Source organism: Scyliorhinus canicula, chromosome 7 (genome assembly GCF_902713615.1).
Source record: "Scyliorhinus canicula chromosome 7, sScyCan1.1, whole genome shotgun sequence".
Taxonomy (NCBI): domain Eukaryota; kingdom Metazoa; phylum Chordata; class Chondrichthyes; order Carcharhiniformes; family Scyliorhinidae; genus Scyliorhinus; species Scyliorhinus canicula.
In genome coordinates, this window is record NC_052152.1 from 106,794,040 (window position 1) to 106,821,045 (window position 27,006).

Below are 27,006 nucleotides of genomic sequence, written 5' to 3' on the forward strand. Positions count from 1 at the left end.
CTTTCCTAAACACCTTGTATTCAGGGATTTTAACACCCAGCCTTGCCCTTCTTCGAGTCAGGTCTCAATCATCACCACAACATTGTGTTTCCCCACAATCGATGCCTGTAACTCACCAATCTTATTACTCACACTCCATGCAATCACATACATGCACAATAACCCTGATTTGGACTCAATTACTTTCTCCTTTACACTGTCCCCACCGATTAACTTAATATTTTCTACTCCAGAGCTGTCTATCTCTCCCAGTATTCTGCACAACTTGGTACTCCTCTCTAAAATTATCTCCTGGTTCCCACAAGTCAGAGTATATTTTTTTATTTTACCTGGATAGGATTACGTACAATAAAGCTAATCTCTTTTTGTTAAACCAAGAAATCCTACATGATTGGTTCTTAAATGCTCACAAGTTGTAAACAGTTAAACATTTTGGCATCAACTACTACCTGTTCACAAAAAACATGTTAAGGTCAAAGAAGGATGTCACAAAAAAAACTCGTTAAGGTCAAACAAGGAGTGCAAAAAGAGGGTAGCTATTTATCCCCTCATCTGATTGTAATAGTTACTTTCATTATCTGGGCAGCATGGTAGCACAGTGGTTAGCACTGTTGCTTCACAGCGAGTGTCTCAGGTTTGATTCCCAGCTTGGGACACTGTCTGTGTGGAGGCTGCACATTCTCCCTGTGTCTGCGTGGGTTTCCTCCGGATGTTCCGAAAGACGCGATGTTAGGTAAATTGGGTGTTCTGAATTCTCCCTCCGTGTACCTGAACAGGCGCTGGAGTGTGGCGATTAGGGGATTTTCACAGTAACTTCATTGCAGTATAATGTAAGCCTACTTTTGACAATAATGAAGATTATTATTATTTTCTGCACTATTTTCATTTTAAAACAGAGCATATTAAGGAAAGTGCCAATTACACTGGAGCTGCCTTATCACAAAAAAAAACTGTTACGGTCAAACAAGGAGTGGGAAAAGAGGGGAGCTATTTACCCCCCTCCCATCTAATCGTAATACTGTAGTTATTTTCATTATCTGCAACTATTTTCAAGAAAAAAAACACATTAAGGAAAGCACCAATTACACTGGAGTTGCCTTAAAAATCACATTACTGCACAAATCATTTCAGCTTTATACATTATCTCGAAAATATATTGACATGGATATCTGAAATGCTTTAATTTCTTGCACTCAAACACAATCTTCCCTTCAAGGTCACAAACTTCCTTCCCCTGAAGTGAACTGTTGCCTTCTGTTCTACATATTGTTGTACAATACAATTGAGATCAGAACTCAGCAAAATGTGGAAGAGATTTAACGTGGCATCCTGCCATGCTGTTGCAATGTGTCATTTGCCATTCCATCCTACTGACTTCAACTTCTATATTTCATTATGACTCTGGAAATACCAGCATTTTTCAAACCATGGAGCTGAATTATGACAAATATCAACACAGTTTGGTGGCTTTCTAGCAATTATAGATCAGAAAATGCATTACCTCCACGTTCAGTTATGTGTTTCTGACACCAAATCCTGTGGATGAAATTAAAATAAATTTCAAAACAAAAACACCATATACCTTATTATACATTTCATGTACATCTTCTGACCCTAGACACATACACAGGCATTTCCAGCTGTATATACATCCATCAACAATCTCACAGGAACATGGGACTGATTTACAGTCCATCACGTTTTGCCTAGTCATTCAATTCAGTTCGTACAGCCAGATCTTTTTTGTTGCTATAGTTATTTTTGAAAATTAATATAGTTTCCATATTTGCTTGGCCCATGGTTCGACACAGGTCCCTGCCATGAGGATGGTGCCTATGTCATTATTGTGGATTGCCAAGATCAGGGCCTTTTTGCTGATGCTAGTTATGATCAATGTTGGTCTGGGGCTTGCTGATCCCAGAGTTGTCATGGTTATCCAATGATACCTTGGTCTTGGACACAAAATCAAAGGAACAGCAGGCTAGGAGAAAGGGGTAGTATACCCTCATTGTATTTCCATTTCCCTGTTGAAACCAGTAGCCAAGGTTGGCAAGCATCTCACTATTTCTTTATCCAAGCATGTTCCAGGGTATGTCTTGGTGTGCCACATTGACAAGATGTACAAGTTGAATATCAAACACAAATTACATCAGATTTAAGGGGTTTGAAAACCCCCATTTCCCATGGGCAGCTGCTTAAGTAGGCATGCAAGGTATCTGGGAGGATGCTTTGCTATACTTCATGATTTTTATAGCCTCCAGAATTTTTGCCAAGAAGTACTGGCGATGGAGACATGACAATGTGTGGGTAGCTTATTAGACAATTCAGTGCAAAATTGTGCACTCTCTTCTCATTTTATTGCAGTAAAGTTGAGACTCTGTGCTCTTCCAAGATACACACTGCTTCTCTACATTTGCTACAACAGCTAAGAGTAGAACACACAGCCATCTTCCCAATACTGCTCTTGGTTATCTAGAGCAGTGCTTCTCAAAGTGTGGTACGCGTACCGGTGCCGGTACGCGAGCCATCGTCTGCCGGTACATAGAACGATACAGCGCAGTACAGGCCCTTCGGCCCTCGATGTTGCACCGACATGGAAAAAATCTAAAGGCCATCTAACCTACACTATGCCCTTATCATCCATATGCTTATCCAATACATTTTTAAATGCCCTCAATGTTGGCGTGTTCACTACTGTTGCAGGTAGGGCATTCCATGGCCTCACCACTCTTTGCGTAAAAAACCCACCTCTGACCTCTGTCCTATATCTATTACCCCTCAATTTAAGGCTATGTCCCCTCGTGCTAGCCACCTCCATCCGCGGGAGAAGGCTCTCGCTGTCCACCCTATCTAACCCTCTGATCATTTTGTATGCCTCTATTAAGTCACTTCTTAACCTTCTTCTCTCTAACGAAAACAACCTCAAGTCCATCAGCCTTTCCTCATAAGATTTTCCCTCCATACCAGGCAACATCCTGGTAAATCTCCTCTGCACCCGTTCCAAAGCTTCCACGTCCTTCCTATAATGAGGCGACCAGAACTGTACGCAATACTCCAAATGCGGCCGTACTAGAGTTTTGTACAACTGCAAAATGACCTCATGGCTCCGGAACTCAATCCCTCTACCAATAAAGGCCAACACACCATAGGCCTTCTTCACAACCCTATCAACCTGGGTGGCAACTTTCAGGGATCTATGTACATGGACACCGAGATCCCTCTGCTCATCCACACTACCAAGAATTTTACCATTAGCCAAATATTCCGCATTTCTGTTATTCTTTCCAAAGTGAATCACCTCACACTTCTCCACATTAAACTCCATTTGCCACCTGTCAGCCCAGCTCTGCAGCTTATCTATGTCCCTCTGTAACCTGCAACATCCTTCCGCACTGTCTACAACTCCACCGACTTTAGTGTCGTCTGCAAATTTACTCACCCATCCTTCTGCGCCCTCCTCTAGGTCATTTATAAAAATGACAAACAGCAACGGCCCCAGAACAGATCCTTGTGGTACGCCACTCGTAACTGAACTCCATTCTGAACATTTCCCATCAACTACCACTCTCTGTCTTCTTTCAACTAGCCAATTTCTGATCCACATCTCTAAATCACCCTCAATCCCCAGCCTCCGTATTTTCTGCAATAGCCGACCGTGGGGAACCTTATCAAACGCTTTACTGAAATCCATATACACCACATCAACTGCTCTACCCTCGTCTACCTGTTCAGTCACCTTCTCAAAGAACTCGATAAGGTTTGTGAGGCATGACCTACCCTTCACAAAACCATGCTGACTGTCCCTAATCATATTATTCCTATCTAGATGATTATAAATCGTATCTTTTATAATCCTCTCCAAGACTTTACCCACCACAGACGTTAGGCTCACCGGCCTATAGTTACCGGGGTTATCTCTACTCCCCTTCTTAAACAAAGGGACCACATTTGCTATCCTCCAGTCCTCTGGCACTATTCCTGTAGCCAATGACGACCTAAAAATCAAAGCCAAAGGCTCAGCAATCTCTTCCCTGGCTTCCCAGAGAATCCTAGGATAAATCCCATCCGGCCCCGGGGACTTATCTATTTTCACCTTGTCCAGAATTGCCAACACTTCTTCCCTACGCACCTCAATGCCATCTATTCTAATAGCCTGGGTCTCAGCATTCTCCTCCACAATATTATCTTTTTCTTGAGTGAATACTGACGAAAAGTATTCATTTAGTATCTCGCTTATCTCCTCAGCCTCCACACACAACTTCCCACCACTGTCCTTGACTGGCCCTACTCTTACCCTAGTCATTCTTTTATTCCTGACATACCTATAGAAAGCTTTTGGGTTTTCCTTGATCCTACCTGCCAAAGACTTCTCATGTCCCCTCCTTGCTTGTCTCAGATCTCTCTTTAGATCCTTCCTCGCTTCCTTGTAACTATCAAGCGCCCCAACTGAAACTTCACGCCTCATCTTCACATAGGCCTCCTTCTTCCTCTTAACAAGAGATTCCAAGAGAATACTTGGAGTGTTTCCAGAAAAGAAAGAAACAGTAATCCTGGATTGGCTTGTTTCGCTCACCGGTCCCTGGCACATTGAAAAAAAAAACTGCCGGTATGCCACATCAGATAGTTTGAGATGCACTGATCTAGAGCAAATCTAATAGGATTGGTTGTGCTTTATTTTCAGCAGAATAACAGTACCGCAGAGGCAGCATTCAATTGGAGATTGTGGAACTGGCTTTGCAGGAGGTGTAGCCAACAAATGATTTGAAAAACAAGGCCTGGCCTTCTTGGATAAAACATTGTCTATTTTAGCGAGACCGTCTCCTGTCATGCCCCGAATCCAAATGGAGAAATTACCCCGGAAGATCATTGGGACATCACAGGATAGATAGATGCAACATTCCCAGGAACATTTGAGATGCAGGCTTGTTATTAGGCAACCATGGTTCAACGACTGGGTGTTTGTATTTCTAGAAGATCTTTTCTAGAGATCTGGGAAGGAGTTTTGTAGGGTATGGTAAGATGGCATCAAACTCAACAGCAAGACAGATGATTTGAATTGAGAGTGTAGGATCTGGAAGCATGCTGTAATGTCTTACTGATGGCCATTTGTTGAAGTTTAACAAGTAGGATATTTCACTCTATCCAGTCAGAAGACTTTGCTAGATTGCAGGGAGAATGCCAGGGTGGACGTCTTTGCATCACTCTAAAGTGTCACAATACATCAAGCACCTGTCTGCCATTATCCCTTGAGAGCAGAACTCATATGAACCTCAATGATGTGGTCACCCCACCTTATCAATTCTGTTGGAGTTAACTATGGCTGGTTTAGATGCAACATACGTTTTTCAGTAATATTAAGGTGTTGCATAGTTTAACTGATTATGTTAACTCTTTTTTTCTCATTTTTCTGTCTCCACAGATACTGCGCAACCTACTGAGTATTTTCTGTTTTATTTTAAATTACAGAGACAAATACATTAAATTGAGTCACTGACAGAGCTTTACCAAGTTTAATAGCAATTACTGGAAAAGAGCACTTTACCTGTAAGCTTCATGGATTTTATTTTCACTGATCACACCATTATCACTCTTTACACAGGGATAGTGATAGAGTTTCCTACAGCACCTTACAGCACATTTCACAGAAGCTCCAGTCCGATGACAATGACTGCATTTCTAAACATAGACAGAAAAGTCCACAAAAATGTTCTCTTTCATCTTCAAAGCTCAAGTGTACAACAATTGATGAGGCCAACTAACACATTAAAAATTAGAGTCAGACAGTTTTAGTTGTCATTTAAATATAAAAAGGAACACAGAAAGCCAAACACTTGTTAAAAAGTTAATGAGTCAATGAGTCCCTTGCTCACATTAATTAGTTACTTAGGCGCCGGAATGTGGCAACTAGGGGCTTTTCACAGTAACTTCATTGAAGCCTACTTGTGACAATAAGTGATTATTATCTTATACTATTATATTATTAAAAGTAATTTCTGCCATTGAAACATTTCTGTAAATGAAATTTCACCAACATATTTTCCCAAACATGCCATAATAATCCTGAACCCAGCAGGGTGGAGAATTCTGGCTACAGCCATGAAGCAGTCTAATTGTAGCCGGTTATACCTGGAGTTGTTTAGAACCTATGATAGTTGAAACATTATCTAGTTCAATTTTCTATCAATGATGTAAAGAATTGGGCTTTCAGTGCTGTCTGCTGAAGTGTTAAGAGGACACTTAAATGATTAAAAATCATTTAAATGTGGGTAAAAGAACAAGCTATAGAAAGCTGCCAAGCTCAATATATTAATGAATACTCTGAGGCCGACAGGTTTAGCTTTTGCAGAACAGCACTGCTGTCTCAAGGACAATTAGGGGCAACAAATGCTCACTCTGCTGGCAACATTCACATCCCATGCAATAATTTTTTAAAACGTGGAGAATGCCATTTGATAGTTTACTTGTTCTATATTCTCACCAACCAATGTGAACAAACAGTCTGAAGTCAGCTGATACCAGCTAACCTCTCAGGTTAACCACCTATATTCTAGCACTTTATACTCTCCTCGCAATTTAGTTTACCACTTGGCTTTGCACCATCAACAAATTTGAATACATTACACTCCGCCCTTTATCCAAGTCATTAAAATAGATTGAAAATATTTGAGGCCCGAACACTGATCCGTACGACACAGCTCTAGCAATAGTTCCCTAGCTTGGAAATGACTCTTTATCCTCTTCTCTATCCTTGATCCAATCCCAAACACCACCAATATTATAACCCCAAATATCTGGCCCACTATTCTGTGCAACAACCTTGTGAGTAAAATTGGATTGAATGCCTTCAAACTCCAATCATGCTACCTCCAATGATTCATCTTTACCTATCTTGCTAGTTATATCCTTAAAAAACTCCAATAGATCAGTCAAATACAATTTTCCTTTCAGAATTGTTGACTCTAGGGCAACATGTGGCGCAGTGGTTAGCACTGGGACTGCGGCGCTGAGGACCCGGGTTCGAATCCCGGCCCTGGGTCACTGTCCGTGTGGAGTTTGCACATTTTCCCCATGTCTGCGTGGGTTTCACCCCCACAACCCAAAGATGTGCAGGTTAGGTGGATTGGCCACGCTAAATTGCCACTTAATTGGAAAAAAATAATTGGCTACTCTAAATTTATTAAAAAAAAGAATTGTTGACTCTGCCCAATATTAAGATTTTCCAAGTGCCCTGCTGCCATTTTCTAAATGGATTCCAGCATTTTCCCCAGTCAGTATTATCAGATTAAATGGCCCATAGTTCCTTCTTGTGTGTCAGCCGTGGTTCAGTTGGCAGCAAGCTTGCCTGAATCAAAAGTTTGTGGGTTCAAGTCACACTCCAGGTCTGGAGCACAAAAACTAAGGACAACACTCCAGTGCAGTGCTGAGCAAGTGGAGCACCGATGGAGTTGCAACCACCCCAATGAGACGGCAAATTGAGGTCTCATCTGCTTTCTCAGATAAATGATAAAGATCCCATGGCACTATATTCTTTGAACAGGCACAGGGAGTTATCTCTGGTGTACTGACCAATATTTCTCCCTTAGTCAATATCACAAAAACAAGCTATCTGGTCATTACCACATTACTGTTTTCTGGCAGCTTGTTGCACAGATATTGGCTGTCTCATTTACTACATCACACCATTAACTACATTTCAAAACATTTTCATTGGCTGTAAATCACTTTATGACATCGTGGTTACGAAAGCTGCTACATAAATGTGAGTCTTTCTATATACAATTGAAAAACCGTAGATATATATATATATAGGGATCAGGAGGAGGGGATAGGTAGGCTCCCACTAAAAAGGGCGGAGAGGAGCTTTAGGTACCTGGGAGTCCAGGTGGCCAGGGGCTGGGGGGCTCTACACAAACTTAACCTTTACAAGGCTGGTGGAGCAAGAGTTTAAAAGATGGGACATGTTGCCGCTGTCACTGGCGAGCAGGGTGCAGTCAGTCAAGATGACGGTGCTCCCGAGGTTTTTGTTTGTTCCTGTTCCAGTGCCTCCCCATCCTTATCCCGAAGGCCCTTTTTTAGGAGGGGCAGCACGGTAGCATGGTGGTTAGCATAAATGCTTCACAGCTCCAGGGTCCCAGGTTCGGTTCCCGGCTGAGTCACCGTCTGTGTGGAGTCTGCACATCCTCCCCGTGTGTGCGTGGGTTTCCTCCGGGTGCTCCGGTTTCCTCCCACAATCCAAAGATGTGCGGGTTAGGTGGATTGGCCATGCTAAATTGCCCGTAGTGTCCTAAAAAGTAAGGTTAAGGGGTGGGGGGTTGTTGGGTTACGGGTATAGGGTGGATACGTGGGTTTGAGTAGGGTGATCATGGCTCGGCACAACATCAAGGGCCGAAGGGCCTGTTCTGTGCTGTACTGTTCTATGTTCTAATGGGTTAAAAGCTTTATGATTCTTGCATCAAAAGAGACGGGAATAAGTCCCAAATTTCTCTAACTAAGAAAACCTTGTCGGTCCAGTAAAGAAAGTCTCCAGTTTTGAACCTGAAAATTCTTTGGCTCAGACACTTTCTGTCCTCAAAAGGCCATTCTCCTGGGCAATTTAGATGGAATGCAATAAACACCTTTCCCAGGCACTGTACCTCAACCATCAACGCACATTTCAAGCTCCAGCTTGAACATAACATCCCTCCTAACAACCAACACAAATTATCACCAGCATGGAAGCAAAAGCACAGAGTACACGTTCTTCCCAGACTTTACTATTTACGGGATGGCTTTTTTTGAACCTGGGCAAGAAGCCACTCTTGCCAAGTTAACTCTGCTTTCCTCGAAAGGCAGTTGGAATATACTATGTGCCTCTGCAAGTATCTATTAAAACTCTTCAGAATTACTTCCAATCAGTCCACAATTATATGCAACAACTCAATTCGCACATTCATAGGATAAGCTAGGCAGGGTTGCAGAAAGAGTTATTTGACTCATGATGAATGGAATAAATTGTTGTTTATTGTTTGTTATATTTTGTTGTAATGTTATTTAAAACCCTTGGTTCAAATACATACAGGCAGGATGTCTGCTAAAGCTATGATTAAGGGATTGTAAAGGTGAAGTAATCATTGATTTTAACCACTTACTTATTTAGAGAGAAAGCTAATGGAAATTGGGCATGATTCTCCCAAAGAATTTCCAAGTTAACTTGCGCCGGGTTTTTCAGGGAGTTTCCCAACGGCTCTGCTGGTGGGTTTCCCACCGCTGTTCAATGACCTTAAGTCACTTTTCTCAGCTCTGGGGAGGTGTATCTCCCCCCCCCCCCCCACCCCACCCACGGTCCACGTTTGTGCAGACCAGCACTGATCGGCACCCAGCTGCAGCTTCTCTGAGGAGGCCAGTGAATCGATGGAGACCGGTGGACTCCAGGTGAGTAAGTCGTAAGTGAGTTTACAACCTACATCCGCGAGCATCATTCGGTCCTGCCCATTTCAGGCGGGATTCCGACTCCAACATCTTGTGGGACTCCGTGAATTTCACAAGGCGCGGAGCCTGTCGGGAGGCTCGCTGGAGAGCTTTCCCGAGATTCTCCGGTTGAGTTGTGCTCACCCTTGTTTTGATTTTTTGACGTTCCCTGGGGTGAGATAATTTGAGGGATTATGTTTAGTCCTAGCGAAGCAGGTCATGGGGCATCTTAGTGGGAGGAGACTGGAGAATGCCTTATACTTGAGATACAGATGATGTCATTAATGGGAGTCTGTACTTTTGCAGTTTGCTATAGGACTTGAGTCTGACAAGACAGAAAGATTTTCAGGTTGTTCCTGAGAGGGTCTCTCTAAAGGTCTGCACAGAGAAGCAAGTAACTCTCATTATTAACTTTATTTATAAGTGGCATTTGAACTGTATTGGGTCACTTCATTGCAATATACAGTCACAGGTGTAGATAGTCAGTTCAAGTTTTTTCCTTTAATTTAGGAACAGTTTTAACTGTTAATTGGAAAGCTATTACCGTGTTTCTATCGTGATTGATTCTGTATTTAAATTGAAGTTTGTCTGAACATAAAAGATACCTATTAAGTGGGGTTGCCGTGTGGAAAATGGTTTGATGGGGTAATGGCTTTTTCCAGTTTCTAAAAATGCTTATATTTGAAGCGGGGCCCTCTTTTGGAGTATATCTTGATTTTCTTTTTTAATTATATATACATGAAAATATATTATAGCATCAGCTTCTCATTACCAAGTGCATTCCATATCATAACACACTGTGTAAAACACTCTGAATTTTCCTCTGGTTCTTTTCCCTTTAAGCTCAAATCTGTGCCCTATGGTTACTAATCCTCCTGCCAGTGGAAGTTGTTTCTCCTTATTTACTCTAGCAAAACCCGTCACAATTTCAAACACCTCCTTCTAAATGTCCTCCTTCTCTGGAAGATTTTTAGAAATATCAAGAAATGGGGCTTCCGGTGTGCACCATGGAGTGAGTGGTCACACACAAGGCAGCTCCTGCCTAAGGTTACAGAAAAGAGCTCTTTTTTAATCAATACGGGATGGAATTTTGATGGAAAGGCGTAGGTGAATGTTGGAGGAGTACTTTCCCCCAGGAATGGTATGTTTCTTGGTTACCAGACCCGCAGAAACAGTGAAAGATTTGGCTGAAACTGCAGCAAAGATAAAAGCCTCTTCCAGCATGCAGGCGGGGGAAGGGCTGACTTGAGGGCCTTTATGAAAGCTGAATTCTAGCAGCAGAGGGAACAACTGTGAAAATATCTCACCAAGGCCATTGAAGAAGCGGGGACGGGACTTCCGGTTGCAGCGATGCGGAGCTAAGCCGCACGTTCGGTACCTCCCGCTATTTTTGGACTCCCGTGCTATTTTAAGGGCCCCCAACGGCGCTGATTCGGCTTTTCCCCGGGTGGGAACGCAGCCACTGTGCTCAGCGGGCTGGACTAGAAGTGGAGCGACCAGAAAATCAACTTTGCAGCAGAAGAAGGTGCGAGGCAGAAAGGACAAGATGGCGGCGGGCGGGGAACCTGCAGCGTGGCAGCAGTGGGCGAGGGAGCAGCAGGAGCTGCTGCTGCGCTCCTTCCAGGAATTAAAGGCTGAGATCCTGGAGCCGTTGAGGGCCTCGCTGGACAGGCTCGGGGCGACTCAGACAGCTCAGGCTGCGGAGATTCATGAGCTGCAGCAGAAGGCTTCGGAGAACGAGGACAAACTCCTGGGCCTGGCGGTGAAGGTGGAGTCGCACGAGGCGCTTCACAAGAAATGGTTGGCAAGGATGGAGGAGATGGAGAATCGCTCCCGCCGGAAGAATCTGCGGATGTTGGGCCTCCCGGAGGGGCTGGAAGGTTCGGATTTGGGGGCTTACATGGTCCTGATGCTGAACTCGCTGATGGGCGCGGGGTCGTTCCGGGGACCCCTGGAGCTGGAGGGTGCCCATCAGGTGCTGCTGCGGAAGCCCAGGCCGAACGAGCCGCCCAGGGCGGTGCTGGTCCGCTTTCAACGCTTGGTCAACCGTGAGTCTGTGCTTCGTTGGGCAAAGAGGGAGAGGAGTAGCAAGTGGGAGAACACAGAGATCAGGATCTACCAGGACTGGAGTGCGGAGGTGGCGAAGAGAAGGGCTGGGTTTAACCGGGCGAAGGCAGTGCTCCACAAGAAGGGGGTCAAGTTTGGCCTGTTGCAGCCGGCACACCTGTGGGTCACCTATAAAGACCGCCAACTTTACTTTGATTGCCCAGAGGAGGCCTGGACTTTTGTTCAGGCAGAGAAGCTGGACTTGAACTGAAGACTGGGGGCTGGGGAACATTGTACACAGCCCGGAGGCTTTGTCCTCCTTGATATCCTTCCGCTTTTTTCGTTTTGGTTCTATTGGGCGATGTTTTTTTTGCTGTTCTGTTTTCTCTTGTCTGCTTTTCGGGACTGTTATCTGTTTACTTGGGTGTTTTATCATATCATGTTGGGACTTGTATTATTTCACTGGTTGCGGGTTTAGGTGGGGTTCCCGGCCCTGTTGCCTGTCTTCCCGCGTTTTGGGTCGGGGGGGCGGGGCTTGGGATGGGGGAATGGGTGTGTGTCGCTGGGGAGGGTAATTGGGGTGGCGGGAGCAGCTGGGGTCAGCAGGAGTCAGCTGACTTACGGAAGTACAATGACTGGAGTTACACAGCTAGGGGGGAAGAGTGGTTGGGGGAGGGGGGGGGGGGGGGAGGAAATAACGGGTTGCTGCTGGAACGGCCAAGAAGGAGCTGGAGCATGTAGAGGGGGTCGGGATGGGGGTCTGTCGCTGTGGGGAACGGGCTGAGCGGGGATGGCGGATTACGGAAGGTTGATGGCTAGTCGGCGGGGGAGGGGGGCAGGTGGCCCTCCAATCCGGCTGATCACCTGGAATGTGAGGGGACTGAATGGGCAGGTTAAACGGTCCCGCGTGTTCGCGCACCTGAGGGGGCTGAAGGCAGACGTGGCTATGCTTCAGGAGGCGCACCTGAAGGTGGCGGATCAGGTTAGGTTGAGGAAGGGGTGGGTGGGCCAAGTGCTTCATTCGGGGCTGGATGCAAAAAACCGGGCGATGGCGATCCTGGTGGGGAAGAGGGTGTCGTTTGAGGCGTCGAGTGTCGTGGCAGACAGCGGCGTGAGGTACGTGATGGTGAGCGACAAACTACAATGAGAGCGGGTGGTGCTGGTCAATGTGTACGCCCCAAATTGGGATGATGCAGATTTCATGCAGCGCACGTTGGGCCGGGTTCCAGATTTGGAGGCGGGGGGCCTGGTAATGGGGGGGGGGATTTCAACACGGTGCTGGATCCGCCACTGGATCGATCCAGTTCCAGGACGGGTAGGAGGCCTGCGGCGCCTAAGGTGCTGAGGGGGTTTATGGACCAGATGGGAGGGGTGGATCCATGGAGGTTTGCGATTTGCCTACTCCCGGATCGATTTTTTCGTTTTGAGTAGGGCGCTGATTGCGAGGGTAGTAGACGCTGAGTACTCGGCGATAGCCATTTCGGACCATGCCCCGCATTGGGTGGACCTCGAGCTGGGGGAGGAGAGGGACCAGTGCCCATTGTGGCGCATGGAGGTGGGGCTGCTGGCGGACGAGGGGGTGGGTTCGAGGATGTATTGAGAGGTATCTAGAGGCCAAAGATAATGGGGAGGTCTGAGTGGGGATGGTCTGGGAGGCGCTGAAGGCGGTGGTTCGGGGAGAGTTGATTCCCATTCGGGCCCACAGGGAGAGAGGTGAGCAGAGAGAAAGGGAGAGATTGGTGGGGGAGATGGTGAGGGTGGACAGGAGGTACGCAGAGGCCCCGGAGGAGGGATTGCTGAGGGAGCGGCGCAGCCTTCGGGCTAGTTCGACTTGTTGACCACCAGAAAGACGGAGGCTCAATGGAGAAAGGCTCAGGGTGTGGTGTACGAGTATGGGGAGAAGGCGAGCAGGATGCTGGCACACCAGCTCCGTAAGCGGGATGCGGCCAGGGAGATGGTGTTAAGGATCAGGGAGGAAATGTGGTGCGGAGGGGTGTAGACATTAATGGGGTCTTCAGGGACTTTTATGAGAGACTATATCGGTCCGAACCTCCGGCGGAGGAGGGGGGGATGGGGCGCTTTTTAGACCGGCTGAGATTTCAGAGGGTGGAGGAGGGACGGGTGGAGGGTCTGGGGGCGCCAGTTGAGCTTGAGGAGCTGGTCAAAGGGATAGGGAACATGCAGTCGGGGAAGGCGCCGGGGCCGGATGGGTTCCCGGTTGTATTTTACAAGACGTATGCAGGCCTGCTGGGCCCCCTGTTGGTTAGGACCTTTAACGAGGCAAGGGAGGGGAGGGGCTTTGCCCCCTACGATGTCTCGGGCGCTGATCTCCTTGATTCTTAAGCGAGACAGTGTGGGTCATACAGGCCGATTTCACTCTTGAATGTGGACGCCAAGTTGTTGGCAAAGATCTTAGCCATGAGGATTGAGGACTGTGTGCCGCAGGTTATACACGAGGATCAAACGGGGTTTGTGAAGAGGAGGCAGCTGAACACTAATATACGGAGGCTCTTGAACGTTATAATGATGCCGGCGGTGGAAGGGGAGGCGGAGATAGTGGTGGCGCTAGATGCGGAGAAGGCCTTTGATAGGGTCGAGTGGGGGTACTTGTGGGAGGTGTTGGAAAGGTTCGGGTTTGGGGAGGGGTTTGTCAGTTGCGTGAGGCTGTTGTATGAGGCCCCGATGGCGAGTGTGGCCACGAATAAGAGGAGGTCGGAGTATTTTCGATTATATCGAGGGACGAGGCAGGGGTGTTCCCTGTCCTCCCTACTTTTTGCGCTGGCAATTGAACCCCTGGCTATGGCGCTGAGGGAGTCGGGGGATTGGAGGGGGCTGATCCGGAGCACCTAGTGTCGCTCTACGCGGACGACCTCTTGTTGTATGTGGCGGACCCGGTGGGGGGAATGCCGGTGGTGATGGGGATTCTCGGGGAATTTGGGGATTTCTCAGGGTATAAACTTAACTTTGGGAAAAGCGATCTGTTTGTGATACACTCGGGGGACCAGGAGGGGGGGATTGGGAGGCTCCCACTGAAAAGTGCTGAGGGGTTTCAGGTACTTGGGGGTTCAGGTGGCCAGGAGCTGGAGGGCCTTGCCTAAGCTTAACCTCACAAGGCTGGTGGAGCAAATGGAGGAGGAGTTTAAGAGGTGGGACATGCTGCCGCTGTCTCTGGCGGGTAGGGTGCAGTCAGTCAAGATGACGGTGCTCCCGAGGTTTCTGTTCCTGTTCCAGTGCCTCCCCACCGTTATCCCAGAAGGCCTTTTTCAGGCGGGTTAACAGGAGCATTACGGGATTTGTGTGGGCGCACGGGACCCCGAGGGTGAGAAGGGTGTTTCTGGAGCGGGGCAGGGATAGGGGGAGGCTGGCACTGCCCAACCTCTATGGGTATTATTGGGCTGCCAACGCAGCGATGGTGCATAAGTGGGTAATGGACGGGGAGGGGGCAGCATGGAAGAGGATGGAGATGGCATCCTGTGTGGGCAAGAGCCTGGGAGCGCTGGTAACGGCGCCGCCGCCGCTCCCTCCAATGAAGTATACCACGAGCCCGATGGTGGCAGCTACCCTCAACATTTGGGGGCAATGGAGGCGGCACAGGGGGAAGGTGGGAGCCTCGATGGGGTTCCCGATACGGGGGAACCACCAGTTTGTCCCGGGGAGAATTGATGGCGGGTTCCTGAGTTGGCACAGGGCAGGTGTCAGGAGGCTGGGGGACCTGTTCATAGACGGGAAGTTCGCAAGCCTGGGTGAACTGGAAGGGAAGTTTGTGCTCCCCCGGGGAACACCTTTAGGTACATGCAAATAAGGGCATTTGTCAGGCGGCAGGAGGCGGGGTTCCCTCTGCTGCCGCCGTGTGGGGTTCAGGACAGGGTGCTCTCGGGGGTGTGGGTTGAAGAGGGGAGGATCCCGGAAGTGCACCAGGTGATGCAGGAGGTAGACGAGGCCTCGGTGGAGGAGCTGAAAGGTAAATGGGAGGAGGAGCTGGGTGAGGAGATTGAGGAGGGGACGTGGGCGGATGCCCTGGAAAGGGTGAACTCCTCCTCTTCATGTACGAGGCTTAGCCTCATACAGTTTAAGGTACTGCATAGGACTCATATGACCTGGACAAGAATGAGTCCGTTTTTTGGGAGTGAGGACAGGTGTGTTAGGTGCTCTGGGGGCCCAGCAAACCATGTCCATATGTTCTGGGCATGCCCAGCGCTGGGGGAGTTTTGGAAGGGTGTAGCAAGGACGGTATCGAGGGTGGTAGGATCCTGGGTCAATCCAGGCTGGGGACTCGCAATATTTGGGGTTGCAGTGGAGCCGGGAGTGCAGGAGGCGAAAGAGCCGGTGTTCTGGCCTTTGCGTCCCTAGTAGCCCGGCGGAGGATTCTTCTTCAGTGGAAGGATGCGAGGCCCCCAAGCGTGGAGGCCTGGATCAATGATATGGCGGGGTTTATTAAATTGGAGACGGTGAAATTTGCCCTAAGGGGGTCAGTGCAGGGGTTTTTCAGGCGATGGCAACCATTCCTAGATCTCCTGGCAGAACGGTAAAATCAAAAGGTCAGCAGCAGCAGCAACCCGGAGGGGGGTGGGGGGAGTCTCTTTGTTTTTGTTTTGGGTTGAATCTTCACTAACGACTGGCGTCTATTTATTGTTTCTCTTTTGTATATATTTGGGGGGGGGGGGGGGTTTGTTCTATTTGTTCTTTGAATTTTCTGTTACTGTTTTCTTTTTTTGTGAAAATGTGAAAATTTGAATAAAAATTATTTTAAAAAAAAGAAATATCAAGAAATGTACTGAAAACACTACTGATTTCAGTTCAGATAGAGTTCTTGTACTTGTGCTACATCCTGTTGTCACATTCCTGTTAGAAACCAAAGTGTTACTTCTCTGCATCCAAGGTAAAAATTAAAACTTCTATATTTTTAATATTCTCCTAAGTAAAACAAAATTTACCATTTTAGTGACTTTCTGTAATTTCCTTTTAATAGCAGGCAGTGAACTGCCACAAAGGTTTTCATTCTTGGATCGTTTGGATTCCTTGGGTACAGAAGAAAACAGCTGGAAAAAATGGAAAACTTCAGTTCAATAAACCACATAACTGACATCTTCAGCGAGTAATTGTTGCATCACGATTCCTGTAGAGACCACAAACACCTAACAAAAAATTCAAAATTCCCATAATTTACAAAAAGGATAAAACTATGAGATCCCACGGTTTATACCAATGATTTTAATACTCAAGAATCAAGTAAAGGGGAATGGAGGCGTATGCCCCGATAAGGATAATAACATGGAACGTGCGAGGGTTCAATAGACTGGTGAAAAGATCTCGGGTTTTTGTGCACCTAAGGCATTTAAAAGCGGAGGTGGTCTTTCTGCAGGAGACGCACCTCTGGATGAAGGACCAGGTTAGGCTAAGAAAGGGACGGGTGGGTCAGGTTTTCCACTCGTTTCGTAACCAGCAGACATGGGAGGGAACGTTTCCTCCAACCTTGTTACACTTTTCCATTGAAGTTACATCCAATTTTGGGTAAAAAAAGAGCTCTTTTCTACACCTTCAAGCAGGAGCTGCCCTGTGTGTGACCACTCACACCATGGCCGCCACCAGAAGTCATAGGAATGTATTCCAGTTCTCGCTTTGCATCTTTGCACTCTTCTCTTCATAGGAGGATTTGCATAATGATTCAGTCTAGCAGGTTGCGATATGAACACCTATTTCATGGCCATAACTACCTTATCAATGGGAAAGATGGTTGTTCTAGACAGTGAAAGGCTCCCACAACTCAAGAATGATTGGGGGAGGGTACCCATATCTACTGGATACGAGTATCCCATTGAACGTTATCTCAGAATTCAGAGCCAAAGCTCCTGTCTCCACTTGCCAAGGCTGTCTGGAGCACATTCCTGTACCTCCTGGCCCGAAGGTGGGAACGCAATCACTGAAAAGGGGTATTGTTCCATGCATTTCTGTGAAACTAAATTAGTATTAAAACTTAAAACATACAAAATATAATTTCCTTAGTTCATGACCCAACAGAAACACACTTACCAGACATTTGCGGTGAACTACCAGTTGACGATCCCGAGAAAGGAGTAGTTCGCCACAGAATACATCCTCCTTTTTCTGCTTGCAAAATCCACATTTTAATGACATCTCTCTAAAGAAATTACATACAATGTAATATACATAAAAACATACATTGAGGTCAGTCATAGCTGACTGACCTCAATTTAAAAACAATCTGGCCTGACATTTCAGTGCAGTCTTGAAAGAGTTGCATCTCCTTGCGATGGGGCTATTGAACCAAAGCCCAACTATCTGTTCAGGTATTGCACAGATCAGATGCTAAAGAACAGTATTATCCTGGTCTCCAGTCCAATATTGCTCTCCTAACACTATTATCAGGTAATCCTGTTGCTCTTTTAAATTCAAAACATTGACAGCACATGAAAATGTCACTTAACAGGTTTATGGCAGTTATTTCTTGTCTTTTGTGGCACCCTATGTAAAGCTTAGTTGCTGAATTTTTCTACCTAACAAAAGCAATTGCTTTCAAGATGTGATCCAACGGTTGTAAAACACTCTGGAATGTACTGCGGTCCCAATATGGTATTACTGCACAAAATATTTCAAATCTGTGATACGTCATTTCTGCAACCATTTAGCCCAGTGACCAATCAATATTTTACTGACAGCTAAAGAGCTTAAGATGGTTAACAGCCAGTATCCTATAATTAGAGCATTTCCAAATACTCAAGGGTCATGTTGGAAGTACTTCCTCACACAAAGGGCAATGGAAATCTACCTCAAAAAGCTGAAGCTTGGTCGTTTGAACGTTTAAAAACAGAGATCAATAAGATTTTTTTACACAAAAGGTATTAAGGGCTATGGAACCAAATGGGGTGGAGGTGAGTAGGTAGATGGAGTTAAGGTACATATCAGGCGTTACCTAATTTTATGGTAGAACATGTTTAAGGGGCTAAATAGTCTGCTTGTGTTCCAATTAATTCTTATAATTCAGTGGCTTCATCCTAATTGGTGCAACTGCCTTTGGATTATTTTTACACTAAGCTTCCACTCCCCAATACCTAGTTACTCTTTTCCCTCTGTTCCACTGTTCATCTGAAATTTTAGGCCTAGTTCACTCCAACTCCCCATGTCCCTTCTTGGTTTCAGAACTACTCCTTCAACCTCCCGCCTTCACAGTTTTTATACTTCCTTAATATTTGGAAATATTGGGACGGCACAGTGGTGCAATGGTTAGCATTGCTGCCTACGGCGCTGAGGACTCAGGTTCAATCCCGGCCCCGGGTCACTGTCCATGTGGAGTTTGAAGCTTGTTCCAGTGTCAGCATGGGTCTCACCCCCACAACCCAAAGATGTGTAGGTTAGGGGGATTGGATGCGCTAAATTGCCCCTTAATTGGAAAATAAATAATTGGGCACTCTAAATTTAAAAAAATATATTTGGAAATGTCTTCCCACATGTTAAGAATGCAATAAAAAAGTTATCAACTCCACATTTAACCAAGTGCAAACTTAATTGGGCAGCATGGTAGGACAGTGGTTAGCACAATTCCTTCATAGATCCAGGGTCCCCGGTTTTATTCCCGGCTTGGGTCACTGTCTGTGTGGAGTCTGCATGTTCTCCCATTGTCTGCGTGGGTTTCCTCCGGGTGCTCCGGTTTCCTCCCACAGTCCAACGATGTGCAGGTTAGGTGGATTGGCCATGCCAAATTGCCCTTAGTGTGTCCAAAACGATTAGGTGGGATTACTGGGATAGGGTGAAGGGTGCTCTTTCCAAGGGCCGGAGCAGACTCGATGGGCCGAATGGTCTCCTTCTGCACTGTAAATTCTATGATTAATAGCTTGAGACTACTCAAGGCCTCCCACATTAATGACAGATGCTTATATTTCACCACGGCCAGACTAATTTTGATATTAAGCAATTGATTATTCATAGTGATTATTCATATTCAAGAAACTGCATAAGTTACTTGCACAGTTTTCAGACCAGATGTCAATACTTTCAAGTAGGATGGCAATTACCGGCATAGAAGAATGTTCCAATGATTAGCTACTGTTTTTACTTTTGGAGTGTATTTTTCCTTCATTCACTGTCATTGGTTAAAATAAGACAAGAATAAACCAGTTTTCTTCATTTTACATTGATGACAACTTTTACAAAATTAGGAAATGGTGCTGAACACAAACCCACTCTATCACAAGCAGGAATTGAAACTTAAAAGGCAGTACCATCAGAAAAGTTAGTTTGAAAGTATTAAAACCAATTATACTCCGCCATACTGTGGGTCTTAGGTTCCATGCCAAAGACTTGGCTTATACCTAAACCACAAAAGGTTGTTTCATTCATAGTTCTTCACTTAAACCAAAGCTTCAGTTCCTCAGTAAAAAAAATGAAGTTAGGATATTGGGAAGGGGTTCTAACTAAAGGCCGTAAGAATAAATTAACATGAATTTATTATAACGTTTTGTAAGGATGGGCCACAACAAATAACCGGATACAATGTCAAAAAACTGCACTTTAATAATGAAGAAGCTTTTTTTAAAAAAGTACATTAATAGCAATATACTTTGCATGTGAAAGTTATGCAACAAGGATACTACTTTCCCCAGTGTTTGGTTTCAAACGAATACTAAACTTCCTCCTCTGTCATAATGGGGCTACGTATACTAAAATTAATCTGTAAAAAGAGCAAATTCTTACTCCAAAATAAAGTTCAAGGGTTATAAAGGGGCAGTTGCAGTTTACAAAGACAGGATATAACCTACACTAGAGAAGTTGCGGACTGAGGTGAGGGACAGGGTAGGGAGGCACTGAAGTAGAATAGGTTCCCCTGATATCCTCCGACAAAGAGCTCCAACTGAGTGCAACTTATAAATAAGAATTATTAAAGTCAGCTTTCACTTAAAAACTGTTTTTGGTCAATTAATATTCAGGGGATGAGCACCACTAGCAAGATCAACATTTATTGCCCCTCCCTAATTGCCCTTGGGGATGTGGTGGTAAGTTGCCTTCTTGAATTACTGCAGGTCACATTGGGTATTAGTTGGGGAGTTCCAAGACTTCGACCTTGGTGTCAAGGAAGTAATGGTGATATATATCCAAGTCAGCATGGAATGGAACAGAAATTGGTTTTCACGTTATTCTGCTGCCCTTGTCCTTCTCAGTGGTAGTCACAGATTTGAAAACTGCTGACAAAGCATCCCAAAGGAGTACACACTGCAGCGACTCTGATAGGGAGGAAAAGGCTATATAAAATTATGGATAGGGCCCAAAAAGTAGCCTTTTTTGTCCAGGTCAATTTTGCAATTCTTTCCTGAGTGTTGTTGCAGTTGCACCAACCCAGGTGATAGAATGTATTGCATCACACCACTTGACTTGTACATTGCAAGTAGTGGAGAACCTCCAGGGAGTCAAGGAGTGAGTAACTCACCCCAGACGCCACAACATTCATACGGCTCGGCCAGCAGCTTTTGGTCAATGGTGACCCCTAGGATGTTGAAATTGGGGATTTGATTATGGTATTAACATTGAATGGCAATGACTGGATTCACTCTTGTTGGAGATTGTTTTTTATGTGGCACCCATGTCACTTATCAGTCTGAGCCTGGATGTTGCCCATGTCTTGCTGCATATGGACATGGACTGTTGCTTATTTTCACTGGACGTTACAGCACTTCATGTGCATATCCAAGTATTTTCTATCCATTATGCAGGTTTCTGCCTCCACCATTCATCCATGCATTGAGTCCTAGACCCCCACCACCCTCTCTGAATGCAAATATTTTCCCTTGAATTCCCACTAAACCCCTGAGCTCTTACCCTAAACTTATGCCCCAGATTATGAATTCCTCAACCAAGAGGATCTTAACCCCTCAATTTTATACACTTCATATTAGACTTCCCATCAGCTGCTTCTGTTCCAAAGAAAGCCCAGCCTGGTCAATTTTTCTTCATTTTTTTTTTTTTTTTAAATTTAGCGTACCCAATTATTTTTTCCAATTAAGGGGCAATTTAGTGTGGCCAATCCACCTATCCTGCACATCTTTTGGGTTGTGGGGGCGAAACCCACGCAGACACGGGGAGAATGTGCAAACTCCACACGGACAGTGACCCAGGGCCGGGATTCGAACCCGGGTCCTCAGCGCCGTAGGCAACAATGCTAACCACTGTGCCACCGTGCTGCCCGTCAATTTTTCTTCATACTGTAATTAATATTCTCAGTCCAGGCAACAGCCTTATAAACTGCTTCTAAAGTGCAATCACATCTTTCCTTTAGAGCAGTGACTACAATTGCATGTAGTACTCCAGCTGTGACCAAAATAGTGCTTTATATTGTTCTAGGATAATCTCAGAGCTCTTATATTCATTCCATGCGTCAACTAATATTAGCAAGTAACCCAGATAACTTCGTGACCACCTTATTTATCTCTCCTGCCACCTTTAGGGGTGTTTTCTGCTCCTCTTGTATTCTACCATTTATTGTGCATTACTTTCCCTGTGCATTACTTTCCCTTGTTTGCCTTCTCCAAATGCATTACCTCTCACTTCTCCAGTCTGAACACCATTGACACTTTTTCTTATTTTATAAATTTAGGGTACCCAATTCATTTTTTTCCAATTAAGGGGCAATTTAGTGTAGCCAATCCACCTACCCTGCACATCTTTGGGTTGTGGGGTGAAACCCACACAAACACGGGGAGAATGTGCAAACTCCACACAGACAGCGACCAAGAGCCAGGATTGAACCTGGGACCTCGGCGCTGTGAGGCAACAGGGCTAATCCTCTCCGCCACCATGCTGCCCTGACCATTGACACTTCTGCCTACCCAACTAGACCACTGGAATCTTCAGTGTTTTAAAACCACCAATTTAGATCATTGATAAATTTTGTTATGTGGTTTTCTATCCCAAAGTTATTAATGTATACAGTGAATAATTGAGACCCCAACCCAGATACTTGTGGGACACCACTAGGCATGCTCTGTAAATTAGAGTACCTATCCATTATCCCCAATGTCTGAGGCTTTCCGTTCAGCCAATTTCCTTCGTAGGTCCATAATTTATCTTCACTTCTGCAAGTTTCAACTTTAGCCTGGGGCGGCACGGTGGTGCAGTGGTTAGCACTGCTGCTTCACAATGCTGAGGTTCGATCCCGGCCCCGGGTCACTGTCTATGTCGAGTTTGCACATTCTCCCAGTGCTAATTCTCTTGCTTATGATAGTATGACTGGACGAGTAATTCTGTGGCTCAGGTTAACTCTCTGGGGACATGGGTCAAATCCTGTCATAGCAGCTGATGGATTTTAAATTCAATTAACCAATCTGGAATTATAAAGCTAGTCTCAGTGGTAGTTCCCATTAAACTATCAAACTATAATAAAAACCCAGCTGATTAACTTATATCCTTCAGGGCAGAAAATCTGCAATCCTTTTTTAAAAAATCTGGGCCAGGATCGAACTCGAGTCCTCAGCTTTGTGCGGCAACAGTGCAAACCAATGCGCCACCATGCTGCTGTGCACTCCTACCCCAGTGTGGCCCGCAGCAATATGCTTAACACTTAACTGTCCTCTGAAATGATCTAGAAAGCCATACAGTTCAAAGGCAATTAGGGATAAGCAACAAATGCTGGCCTTGCCAGTGACACATATGTGAAAGTGTAAAGAAAATGCTGCTTGGAAGCACAATATCGTTGAAAATAGAGACATGTTGCTGCGGTATTTCACCTTGCACTCATCAGAACAAATGCAAGAATGAAAATTTCCACAATCAACAAATTAAATCACGGGAGAAAAGGCTGCTGATTGGTTGGTGAGTCCATTTTAATTGGTCGAGGCTTTACCATTTGGCGAGTCCATTTTAATTGGCCATTTCTTAAATATCAGAGTGACATGTACAACTTCCCAATCAAAAGAATGGTTCTCAAATGGAGAGAACTTTGGAAGATTGGAAGAGCCTTGGATAACGAGGGATATTGTGAACCTCGTCAAAAAGAAAAAGGAGACTTTTGTACGGTCTAGAACGGTGGGGACATTCAAAACCCTTGAGTATAAAGAAAGTAGAAAGGTACTGAAATTAGGAGGGCTAGGAGGGGTCATGAAAAGTCCTTGGCAAGTAGGATTGAGGTGAATCCCAAAGCTTTTTATTCATATGTAAAAAGCAAGAGGGTGGCCAGGGAAAGGAGTGGACCACTTAAGGACAGTAGGGGGAATCTATGTGTTGAGCCAGAGGAAATGGGAGAGGTACTAAATGAGCACTTTGCATCAGTGTGCACCAAAGAAAGGGACTTTCTGGAAGATGTTTCTTGGGTAGGGTGTGTGGACAGTCTGGATCATGCTAACATCGAGAAGGAGGAAGTATTGGGTGTTTTAAAAGATATTAATGTAGATAAGTCTCTTGAGCCAGATGGGATTTATGCCAGAATACTGAGGGAATCAAGGGAGGAAATTGCTGGGGCCTTGACTGACATATTTGTATCCTCATTGGCTATAGGTGAGATCCCAGAGGACTGGAGAATAGCTAATGTGGTACCATTGTTTAAGAAATGTAACATGGATAAGCCTGGAAACTGTAGGCCAGTGAGCCTCATGTCGGTAGTAGGTAAATTATTGGAGAGAATTCTCAGGGTCAGGATTTATACCATTTTGGAAACAAATGGACTCATAAGCGATTGACAGCATAATTTTGTGAAGGGGAGGTCGTGCCTCACTAACTTGATCAAGTTTTTTGAGGTGACAAAGATGATTGATAAGGGGTGGATGGTGGATGTTGTTTACGTGGACTTCAGTAAAGCCATTGACAAGGTGCCTCATGGCAAACTGGTACAAAAGGTGAAGTCACATGGGATCAGAGGTAAGGTGGTAAGATGGATACAGAACTGGCTCGGTCACAGAAGGCAAAGGGTAGCAGTAGAAGGGTGTTTTTCTGAATGGAAGGTTGTGACTAGTGGTGTTCCACAGGGATCTGTGCTTGGACCTCTGTTGTCTGTCGTGTACATAAACAATTTAGAACAAAATGTAGCCGGTCTGATTAGTAAGTTTGTGGATGACACCAAGATTGGTGGAGTGGCAGATAGTGTTGAGGATTGTCAGAAGATACAGCAGGACATAGATAGGTTGAAGACTATGGGCAGAGAAATGGCAAATGGAGCTTAATCTGGATAAATGTGAGGTACTGCATTTTGGTAGGTCTAACAGAGGGGAAATATACCGTAAATGGCAAAACTCTTAGGAATATAAAAAGTCAGAGAGATCTGGGCATGCATGTCCACAGATATTTGAAGGTGGCAACACAAGTGGACAAGGTAGTCAAGAAAGCATACGGAAATCTTGCCTTCATTGGACAGGCTTAGAGTATAAAAATTGGCAAATCATGGTACAATTGTGTAGAACCTTGGTAAGACCGCACTTGGAATATTGTGCACAATTCTGGTCGCCACACTACCAGAAGGATGTGGAGGCTATGGAGAGGGTGCAGAGGAGGTTTACCAGGATGTTGCCTGGTCTGGAGGATGTTAGCTATGTGGAGAGGGTGAATAGCCTCGGACTGTTTTAATGGAAAGACGGAGGTTGAAGGGTGACCTGACTGAGGTCCACAAATTATGAGGGGCATGGATAGGCAGGCACTCTTTCCCAGGGTGGAGGGGTCAGTCACCAGGGGGCATAGGTTTTAGGTCCATGGGGCAAAGTTTAGAGATGTGCGAGCAGGTTTTTTTTTTTTACACAGAGGGTGGTGAGTGCCTGGAACGCGTTGCCTGGGGAGATTGTGGAGTCAGATACATTAACGGCATTCAAAAGGCATCTTGACAAACACATGGAAAGGATGGATACAGAGGGACATGGCACAAGGAAGTGCTGAGTGTTTTGGCAAAGGTTGGTATCATGGCCATACAGGCTTGGAAGTCCGAAGGGCCTGTTTCTGTGCTGTATTGTTCTTTGTTCTAATATAGTTAAGGCATCCGCAATGTCTTTTTATAAAGAGCTCTAGCTGCTACACCATTCTTATAGATTGTAATCTATCACTTTCTAGCTTTTGTTAGTTTGGAGTGATACTGACTTCAAACGTTATCTCTATTTTCTTTCTCCACAGATGCTGCCAGATCTGCAGTTTTCCCAACATTTTCTCTTTTTGTTCCTTTTATAAAAACCCTGGGACGGAAACACTTTGGTGCTGAGTATTTATCACTCTTTAGTACCATGAATTTCTCCATTACTGTTTTGTTTTTAAAAATTTGGTGACTCCTTGTCCCTGATTCAGTATCAGTTTCCTTAGGATTTCTAGCAGGCTGGCCTTTTCTTCTGTCAGTATAAATAATTATTCAGTCGGTCTGCTATTTCCTTATTTCCATGGGCAACATACAGCCAAATAAAGTTTGGGACATAGACATGGTGTGGAGAAGCTGCAATATCATTAATAACACTTAAAATTTCCAGGAGTCGAGCTTAAAAATTCTAATAATTAATCATAACCGAGACATATAACACCTTTGCACAGATGGCCATTACAAACGAGTTACATCTTACCCAGTGAGGCTTAATTTTTAATGAGCTTTCCAACGGTGATGGGAAATTGGAAAAGGGCAGCTTTTCCCTAAATCAATTTGGGGGGGGGGGGGGGGGGGGACGTTGTAGCCGAGATTACACACCGCCAATTAAGGCCTTCCACATCCATCTGCGCTTGCACTAAATCCTGAAGCATAGTCAGAATCAGAGGGGTAATAACGATGACGAACGCAGAGTTCACGGACAAAAAACCCGCAGACCCCTGACAAATGTTTCAAGTCAATTATCTTTCCTCAGCTTTATCGCGCAACGCGCTAACCCTGTTGTCATTCGGTACAATTACTCTGCCATTTGAGGTAGCTTTGCCCGTTGTTTCCGGGTAATGTGTCCCGGAAAGGAAGCTAAAACAGAAAATGGAATATCAGCCTTTCTTGCCGTTGTTTACAAAGGTGCCTTTACGTACCGTGTCACTCTGCCCCTCATCACTCTGGCTCCCTTGACCATCACTGCGCAGTCGCACAACCTGGTCCGGCTCCTCGGCCGTCACTGTGCAGTCGCATGGACTGGCCCAGCTCCTCGGCCGTCACTACGCAGTCGCATGGACTGGCCCGGCTCTTCGGCCATCATGTGCATCCTGGCCCGGATCCCTCGACCATCACTGCGCAGCCGCACAACCTAGCGCGGATCCCTCGACCATCACTGAGCAGGCGCACAGCCTGGCCCTGATCCTGGGCTATCACTGCACAGCCGCACAGCCTGGCCAGGCTCCCTCGGCCGTTACTGTTCAGCCGCACAGCCTGGCCCGGATCCTCGGCCGTCATTGATCACCCTTTCCCGGCTCGGTTCGGCTGGCAGTGCGCCGCTTGCCCGGTTCCTCCAGCATATTCATCGCTCCAGCAATTCTCCTCTTGCGCAGAATGTTGGATCCAATTTGTAGTTGGGGCCTGAAATCAAAGATGAAAAAAAGACTGGCGAAATAACTCTCAATGCTAAAAAATTACAAAAA

At 45.6% G+C, this 27,006-nt stretch overlaps 1 protein-coding gene across 1 annotated transcript in view; it reads right to left on the reverse strand.

Moving 5' to 3' along the window:
* LOC119969114 overlaps positions 1 to 27,006 on the reverse strand; it is a 358,923-nt gene that overhangs the window by 267,391 nt on the left and 64,526 nt on the right. Inside the window, exons 4-8 of the mRNA XM_038802328.1 lie at positions 26,464 to 26,944; positions 17,524 to 17,632; positions 16,428 to 16,532; positions 5,543 to 5,676; positions 1,502 to 1,536 (exon numbers count right to left, since the gene is read on the reverse strand). Coding sequence (XP_038658256.1) covers positions 1,502 to 1,536; positions 5,543 to 5,676; positions 16,428 to 16,532; positions 17,524 to 17,632; positions 26,464 to 26,504 — 424 coding nt within the window. The 5' untranslated portion in view covers positions 26,505 to 26,944. The remainder of the gene's footprint in view (positions 1 to 1,501; positions 1,537 to 5,542; positions 5,677 to 16,427; positions 16,533 to 17,523; positions 17,633 to 26,463; positions 26,945 to 27,006) is intronic.